We start from the raw sequence: 8,872 nt of genomic DNA on the forward strand, positions 1-8,872 counted from the left end.
AGGGGCAGGCAACCCCTCCGGGTTGGAAAGGAATTGCTGAGTGCATTCACACTCGAGGAGGTAGTGGAGGAGTGGTTGGAGAACCTCCTCCCCACAGTGCGAGCAGTCGACTGGTACTGGATCTTCAGGATCAAGTGTAGAGAAACACTTGTATCCAAGACGCAGGCGGCGGAGGCTGGTCTCCGTCCGTCGTGGGAGGGGCATCGGTATTGCTCGTTGACCAAAGTCAGTGGGTGCGGAATACTAATGCGCTGATGGCGAGCCCGCAGCCACTGCCTCCTCCAGCTCCCTCCTTCTCTCGGCTGAGGCGTGCATAGCTGCGCCCCGTTTGACTTGGGAGCCGCTGGGTGATAGCCTGTGCCTAACCACAGGGAGCAGTGTGGCCTCCGCAGCAGCACGGTCCGCAGCCTCGTTCCCTGGAACTCCGGCATGGCTGGGCACCCAGTTGAAGCGAATGACCCGCCCCTCCCTCTGCATTCCTTGCATCCGGGCGTGGATGCTGGTTAGGAGGGAGATGTTGTCGGTAGCGGGTTAAGAACATAAGAACATAAGAACATAAGAACGCAGGAGTCTGCAAGAGGCCGGTAGGCCTGTACGAGGCAGCTCCTTTGACCCTAAGCTCCCGTGTATCTAACCCCACCTAATATCGCTGTCCATGAATTTATCTAGTCTATTTTTGAATGTGACAATTGTATTGGCACTCACCACATGACTGCTAAGCCTATTCCACTCATCCACCACCCTATTAGTAAACCAATTTTTGCCTATGTCCCTGTTGAATCTGAATTTATCCAGTTTAAACCCGTTACTTCGTGTCCTACCCGGTTCTCTTACCAACAAAACCTTATGAATGTCTCCCTTATTAAAGCCCTTCATCCATTTATAAACCTCGATCATGTCTCCACGCACCCTTCGCCTTTCTAGAGAATGCAAGTTTAACTGTTTGAGTCTTTCCTCGTATGGCAAGTTTCTCAACCCCTGAATCATCTTAGTCGTCCTCCTCTGCACCGATTCTAACATTTTGATATCCATTCTATAGTAGGGTGACCAGAACTGAACCGCATAGTCAAGATGAGGTCTAACTAATGCTAAATATAGTTTGAGGAAGACTTCAGGGCTTCTGTTGCTTACGCTCTTGAAATAAATCCCAGTACCCTATTAGCTCGATTTCTAGCTTGAATGCATTGTGCCCTTGGACGGAGATCAGAGTCACTAAGACCCTAAATCCCTCTCGCACCCAGACCTACTTATGAGAGTGTCATTTAAGCAATAGTTATGTGAGGGGTTGTTCCTACCTACACTCAGAATACTGCACTTCCCTACATTGAACTCCATCTGCCATTTATCCGCCCAGTCATATAATCTGTTGAGTTCACCTTGGAGAATACTAGCGTCCTGATCCGACTCAATTACTCTACCGATCTTGGTATCATCTGCAAATTTACTAACATCACTACTAATTCCTGTGTCTAAGTCATTGATATAAATAATAAACAAAAGTGGACCTAATACCGAACCTTGTGGGACCCCACTCGTAACACATCCCCAGTCAGATCTTTTACCATTGATTTGCACTCTTTGCTTCCTATTGCTAAGCCACGCCTTGACCCAGTTCAAAACTTTACCCTCTACTCCGTGAGCCTGTAATTTAAGCAACAGTCGTTGGTGAGGAACTTTGTCAAACGCAGCGTGGTCCTCCCTACAAGCTGCCGTGAATGCCTCAATCCTGGCAGCGTAGGCTTCCCTCTGTAGCTCCCTGGTGGCCGGAGGCAGCCTGGCAGACGAGGCCCGGGAAACAAAGGTGGTAAGCAGTCTCCCGGCCTCGACTTGAGGCTGCGGGTGAAGCGGTGGCCTAGGCATGGTCCCTCGTGCAACCGCTCGGAGCTTCCGCCAGAGCACGGCAGTGGAGACACCGGCGTCAATGGTGTCGCACCAGGATAGCCAGTGCTCCTCTTGCACCCTCTCAGCAGTCACCTTAGCCTGGCGGATGGCCGCCCGGAGGAGGCCCCTCGTGGCGTCGGTGTTGTGACGCCTGTTGAGTTTACGCGCCTGGTTGACTCGGTGGTTGGCCTCTTTTATGTCCGCATTGTAGTAGCAGAAGGATATGTGGGAAAGGCAACAAGCCAGTGATCCTCCTCCTCCTCCTCCTCCTTCTCCCCCCATGCCCCCCATGCCCGGCTGTGGTGGTGTTCCTGGATCTGGAGAAGGCGTTCGAGCTGGCCTCGGCGCCTGCGGTACTGTCCGTCCTTGCCGAAAAGGGCCTTCGGGGCCGCCTGCTGGCTTGGATCGGCCAATACCTCCAGAATCGCAGGGCGGCAGTACACTTCCAGGGCTGCAGGTCCACAACACAGGCCTTCGAAAACGGCACGGCTCAGGGTGGTGTCCTGAGCCCCGTTCTCTTCAACTTGCTTGTCGAGAAGCTGACAACTCTGCCATACAGCCGCTATGCACGAGTTTTCTCGTACGCGGACGATGTGGCCATGGTAGTTTCCGGCCCGAACCACGTGGCCAGCGCTCGTCTCCTCCTCCGCCGCCTCTCACATACCTGTGCGTCCCTCTGGCTCGTGATAAACAGGGGAAAGACGAGGGCCATGGCCATCCACCACCGTCTCCTCCCCGAGGCCTTCGAGCTTGACGGCACCCCTGTCCCCTGGGTGCACGTCTATAAATATCTGGGCGTCACCCTGGATTCACGGCTCTCCTTCACCCCCTATGTCAACCGCCTTCGCCAGACAGTGGCGACCCGCACCAACATCATGCGGGCCCTGGAGAGAACTGCCGGAGGTGCCAGCGACAGGGTCCTACGGCTGTTCTATCTCCAGGCAGTGAGGGCCTGTGTAGATTACGGGACGCCGTGCCTCATGACGGTGAACCCTGCTGCACTCCGGCCTCTGGAGACGGCCCAGAATGCGGCGATCCGTACCATCGTGGGGGCCCCACGGTGGACGAAATGCATCTCCATGAGGGCGGAGGTCCGGCTTAGCACTGTTGCAGCGAGGATCACCCAGCTCGCCGTCGGCCATCTGGCGACGCTGCTGCGCCGCAGGGGGTCAGTACTGCTGAGAGCCTCGGTGAAACAGGCCCTCAATCAGGCCCCTCTGCTTTTTCGCAGGAAAACGTGGGCGTCGGTGGCAGCAGCCAAACTCAGGACCACCCTCCTCTCCCGGTGTTTCCTGATGAACACAGACCTGCCCCACCCTGGCTACACCTTACCACCCCCGTGGGCACCAGCCACCTTCACGGCCACAATCAAGCCACTGCCTGCGAGGAAGAACCTGCTGACACCGCGAAGCCTCGCGCGGGAGGCCGTGAGCAGAGAGTTGGAGGCGGCCCGGCCCCTCACTGCCACCTATTACACAGATGGCTCCGTCAACCACCTCACTGGGGCTGTCGGGGCGGCTTTCGTCACGGCGGGCCATGCTGACATCTACCGGCTGCCTGACGGCTCCTCCTCGATCCAGGCGGAGCTGGTGGCGATCAGCATGGCGCTGGGGCACGCACTAGAGTGGGGCAGGGGCCCGGTCCTGGTACACTGCGAATCGGTGCCGGCCATACGATCGCTGTACCAGGACCCGATGGCTGACAACGTCTCCCTCCTCACGGGCATCCACGCCCGGTTGCAGGAACTGGGGAGAACCGGCCGTCAGGTACACCTAAACTGGTTGCCCAGCCATGCAGGCGTGGTGGGTAACGAAGCTGCTGACCGCGCTGCCGGAGAAGCCACCCTGCTACCCAGCATAACATGCCCCGTTTCCCCGAGCGTGTCACTGCTCAAGCGGGACATGGCGGCCCATACCTTGGCGGGTTTCGTCAGGGCCCTTGAACAGGCCTTAGCGGCCGGCTCATCGTCTGCATACTGGTATGAATCGGCGACTGGCTCCGGGAGCCAGTCGCCAGTCGTATGACTCGTTAACTTTTAGAGAGAGAGAGAGAGAGAGAGAGAGATCATATTTATCAATAAAGCATTAACGAAAAAGTTTGAATCCTTGGAGAGAGCTTCTGTCTATAAATTATTGCTTGATGAATTATATAATATGATTTAATATTTGTGGTTTAGCAGGAGAGAGAGAGAGAGAGAGAGAGAGAGAGAGAGAGAGAGAGAGAGAGAGAGAGAGAGAGAGAGATCACCACTTAGTGAGTGGATATCTCGGTGATATGGGTAGTGGGTACTCGATCATAGTCTAATAACAATAACTATTTATTAGCAACCTAAAAAAGAAAAAGAATCGGACATGAAAAATTATCCAGTAACTCCAATAAATAAATAAAATAATGGAAACGGGAGCTGTGATGGAAACGGAAAGCAGGACAAAATGGTGGGAACTTGGGGAGACGGTCAGCGGGGCAGTGACTCAGCGTCTACACACAGGGCTCATACCACATGGAGGCGGGCGAGCACCGAGCGTCACTAAGATCCTAACGGCAATGCGCAGTTCCGAGTGATCATTAAGCTTCCCGGAACCCAAGTGACCATGATGCTTCGCGGTACCAGTACCGATATCAGTTATCGATACCAGTACCGGCGAGTGATCATTAAGCTTCCGGAACCAAGTGATCATGATGCTTCGCGGTACCAGTACCGATAGCAGTTATCGATACCAGTACCGGTACCTGGTATCGATAACTGCTATCGGTCGATAACTGCTATCGGTACTGGTACCGCGAAGCATCATGATCACTTGGGTTCCGGGAAGCTTAATGATCACTCGGTGCTCGCCCGCCTCCATGTGGTATGAGCCCTGTGTGTAGACGCTGAGTCACTGCCCCGCTGACCGTCCGTCCGCGCCCCCAGCATGTCAAAACTCACTGAAATGTCTTTGGAGGAGAGGCTACGGCAGTACAGGGATGAAATATGCCCTGTGCAATATTTATTGCTAAATGGCCACTATCCTCCAGAACTAACGCGCAATCAGATAAAAAATGTGAGGAGACAGAAGGCAGTATATATGATGAAAGGTAAGTGCCCTTGTTAAGCCTTCAGAAAGTTATATTAACATGTTGTGGGTCATCCTAGGACAGCCAACAACAAACACGTTGTGGGACATCCTATATAAAACATTTGTTCATAACAGTTATGTTGTTAAGTATATTCTTATGAAGATATTTAGAGCCAAAAGAAGAATCGCCCAACATATGTATAAACAATAAGAAACCCTCTTCCTTTGGAATATACCACTGGTTGATTAGTTAAACATAAATAGATTTGGTTAATAATCTTGTGAGAGGTTCAATGACCCTCCCTTATAGACTTAGTTAATTATCGTGAGAGGGAGACAAGGTTATGTTATATTTGGTTTATGATCACCTGGGTTGGTTAGTAGCTGTCCCTTTATAGGTTAGGTCAGTGATCATGTGACAGTGTTGAGGGGGGGCAAACCCACCTGTTAGGTTAAGTTAGGTGTATTAGACCATTCAGTGCACATTGTTAATTTATTATATTAATTTATTTCACTTAACATGTATTGCTAAAACCTTCACATTTTCAAATATCAGCAATATTTTGTACGCCACCTGGCATTTTCCTCAGTTATAATGGTAACTGTAAATCTGAGTAATAGTGGTTTCCCCTATATTCCTTTATCATCCCTGCCTCAGCCCCAGCAAACTTGGGGACATGGTGGGAAGCGGGGTTTTAGGGCGGGGGAAGCCAGAGAATAGCAGAGATTTGTCAAGATAAAAAAGTCAGGTGAAAAAAACTTTTTACGAAAAAATCACTTTTAAAGGAAATTGAAGGTTTGACAGTGATTCTGTAGGGTCACTGTGAGACCTTCAGTGCCATATACATAACCTTCATGAAGAAAACAGGAAGAAAAAGTAGGTTTTCTATAGAAAAAAGGACTTAGAATTTCTGAGGTAGGGAGTAAAGAACAGAGAGCCTGCTGAAGTAATCATGCATGACCCCTTAACACAACCACAACATACGTATTTCTACAACTGCGGGTACTTATACAAATGCAAAAATTACTTGGTTCTGTTATAAGCCGCTATTACTCAGATTATTCATTGTGGATAATGAGAAAGCGAGACAAAGCCCACCCTGTTAGGTTAGTTATAGAGCATGTGCTACAGCCGCTTGAGCCTTTGAAGATGGGGTAATTACAGTAGAACAGGTAGTGAGAGAACACCACCACAGGGTCACAAGCACACTTTCATAGGGTATATATAGTGTACTTTTACCGCAAGATAACTCCTAAACACATCTGAATTTATCTAGTGTGAGAAATAAGTTTTCACTCTGTTTTGTCCAGAACTAAAACCCAGACTTCCAAACCTTACCTAAGCTATCTTAATCCTTATGATGCTACTGTACTCATGGAATACCCTGTTTTTTTATGAATACATACAAACAATAGTACAGTTTACAGTAATATTTCCAGTAGTAATTGGGTTACATAAAGAGTTATTAGTTATCCACAGTATCCAGTGTAGTAGGGTTTATACAACTGATCACTTGAATCAATAAAATTAATTCTAAGTATATATTTTCTATGCCTTCATTCACATTCCATATTGCTTTTCTACCTATATTTACATGTAGTTTTTCATTGTCTTACAGAGAACAAGTTACATAAATTCCAGAAAAGAAGAAATGTCTGGGTACAAGTTATCACTACCCCTGGTGAAGTCCATGAAATTCTAAAGATGTACCATGTAGTAAGTGGATGTCACCGGGGGGTAGTGAAAACAAAAGCTGCCATTGGTGACTTGTACTTCTGGAAAGACATGACTAAAGACATTGAGAATTATGTAAGTTAACAACACCTCCAAGCATATTAAGGTTATGAAATTTTATTAAATATACTTGCTAACATGACTCTACAACACTGATTGTAAAATTAAAAGCATTCTTAGAGTGAAAGATTATTTCCCTTCATAAAGCTGCTCCTGGATACACAGCTAATACACTTGTATTGCAATAACCATTCATTTCTAGTAGTTTTAATGTACTTAAACACAGTACCTACCATAGAATTCTCATGTTAGTTTATAGTTTGATATCATCGGTGCATGCCAATTCAAGTTTAGTGGCTGATCTTGGCAATGTTTCTCAGAAGTGGTTATGTCTTTGTGTGATCATACTCATCACGTACATTATTTTATTTACTTTTTCTCATTTAGATATCATCATGTCCAACTTGCCAGACTTTTGAGCCAATAAAAACCCAAGCCCCTACCCTGAAGCAAATCAAGGTATCTCTCCCAATGGAAGTTGTGGGAATGGACCTTATTGGTAAGATATTTTCATAGTTTTCTGCAAAATGTGTGTGTGTGTATATATATATATATATATATATATATATATATATTTATATATATATATATATATATATATATATATATATATATATATATTGTGTGTGTGTGCCTGAGTGTGTGTGTGTGTGTGTGTGTGTGTGTGTGTGTGTGTGTGTGTGTGTGTGCGTGCATCTGTGCGTGCGTGTGTGTGTATTTACCTAGTAGTTTTACTAGTGTAGCCCCGTCTCTGTATCTGTATTTATCTGACTTTTCTTTAAAACTGTGTAGGCTACACACTTTGTCAACACTACTTCATCACTTACATTGTTCCACACTTCTATACTTCTTTGCAGGAAGCTATATTTCTTTACATCATTCAAACATCTTCCTTTCCTCAATTTTTTACTATGGTGTCTTGTATTCCTGATGTTAGTCTCTTTCGTTAGTAATTAATAGCTCCTCATTGTCTACTTCATATCTTTCGTTCACTAATATATAAATTTGGATTAGATCTCCCCTTTCTCTTCTTTTTTCTAGTGTTGGTAAATTTATTTCCTTTAATCTTTATTCGTAGGCCATACCTCCCAATTCTGGTACTATTTTAGTTGCCGTCCTTTGAATTCTCTAATTTCCTTAAGTCCTTTTTTTTGTGAGGAGACCAAACTGTCTCTGCATACTCCAATTTTGGTCTGATCATGGTTGCAATTAATTTCCTCATCATATCTTTATCCATGTAGTGTAATGCTGATCTTATATTCCTTACCATGTTGTACGTTTCACCAAATACTTAATTTATGTGACACTCTGGTTGTTTATTGTCTTGCATTATCTCTCCCAGATCTTTCTCTTTACGTGCTTTCTTTAATATAGCAGCATTCCTTATTTTATACATCCACCTTGTTCTTCTTTCACTTTTTCCCATTTCCATAACATGGCACTTGCTTATATTGAATTCCATCTCCCATTTCATGCTTCACCTCCAAATTTTATTTAGGTCTTCCTGAAGGGTTTAACAGTCTTTGTCCTTTCTTATATGTCTGTGTGTGTCTAGGAGTGTGTATTTACCTATTTGTACTTTACAGGGCCTGATATAAGCTCCTACTGTCCCATCGCCATACCTACATTCATCCAATCTAGACTTCATCTGATGAACACACTTTGTCTCCACCATTGACTCTTCCAGTTTGTTCCCCTTCAACATTTATATAAAGGAAGCTTTATTTCTTAACATCTCTTTAGCAAATTTGTTTTGCAGATTTTTTTCTATGTCCACCACTGCCTTTCCAGGGTAATTTTTATTAAGTCATCTCTATCTAGCACATCTATTTGGCTGACTATTTGATATATAGTAATCAAATCTCTCTTGCTTATCTCCTCCTAGGTTGGCAACTTAATTTCTTTATTCTGTCTTCTTATGTCATGTATCTCAGTTCAGGCATAATATTTTGGTTGTTAGTTTTTTAAGTTTAATCTCTCTTCATAGGTCAACTTAACCCTTGAACGCTAACCATGGGTATGAGGTACCCGAAGCGAATGACGTCATTGCCATTGTGTATGGTTCCGGTGCTCTGAGGGTACCCACCTCCTCAGTAGCTTCATGTGCCCGCTTGACAGTGTAGGGGAAGGTCACGTTGTC

At 46.3% G+C, this 8,872-nt stretch overlaps 1 protein-coding gene and 1 long non-coding RNA gene across 2 annotated transcripts; both read left to right on the top strand.

Moving 5' to 3' along the window:
* Positions 1-1,858: 1,858 nt before the first annotated feature.
* Positions 1,859-3,905, top strand: LOC126989836 (uncharacterized). The gene is made up of 2 exons (XM_050848458.1): positions 1,859-2,016; positions 2,339-3,905. Exons 1-2 carry the CDS (start codon positions 1,859-1,861, stop codon positions 3,903-3,905), a joined length of 1,725 nt encoding a protein of 574 aa, XP_050704415.1.
* Positions 3,906-4,794: 889 nt separating this feature from the next.
* On the top strand, positions 4,795-7,229 carry LOC126989835 (uncharacterized). The gene is made up of 3 exons (XR_007743740.1): positions 4,795-4,956; positions 6,557-6,747; positions 7,120-7,229. It is a non-coding gene; the product is annotated as an uncharacterized LOC126989835 (long non-coding RNA).
* The last annotated feature ends 1,643 nt before the right edge of the window (positions 7,230-8,872 follow it).

Source organism: Eriocheir sinensis, unplaced genomic scaffold (assembly GCF_024679095.1).
Source record: "Eriocheir sinensis breed Jianghai 21 unplaced genomic scaffold, ASM2467909v1 Scaffold1321, whole genome shotgun sequence".
Taxonomy (NCBI): domain Eukaryota; kingdom Metazoa; phylum Arthropoda; class Malacostraca; order Decapoda; family Varunidae; genus Eriocheir; species Eriocheir sinensis.

Bases quoted from the DNA above. Each gene is read 5' to 3' on its own strand.
- LOC126989836 (XM_050848458.1), top strand. From the start codon at position 1,859: ATGGTCCCTCGTGCAACCGCTCGGAGCTTCCGCCAGAGCACGGCAGTG. The intron at 2,017-2,338 runs GTCGGTGTTGTG...CCAGGGCTGCAG, and splicing joins CGGAGGAGGCCCCTCGTGGC to GTCCACAACACAGGCCTTCG.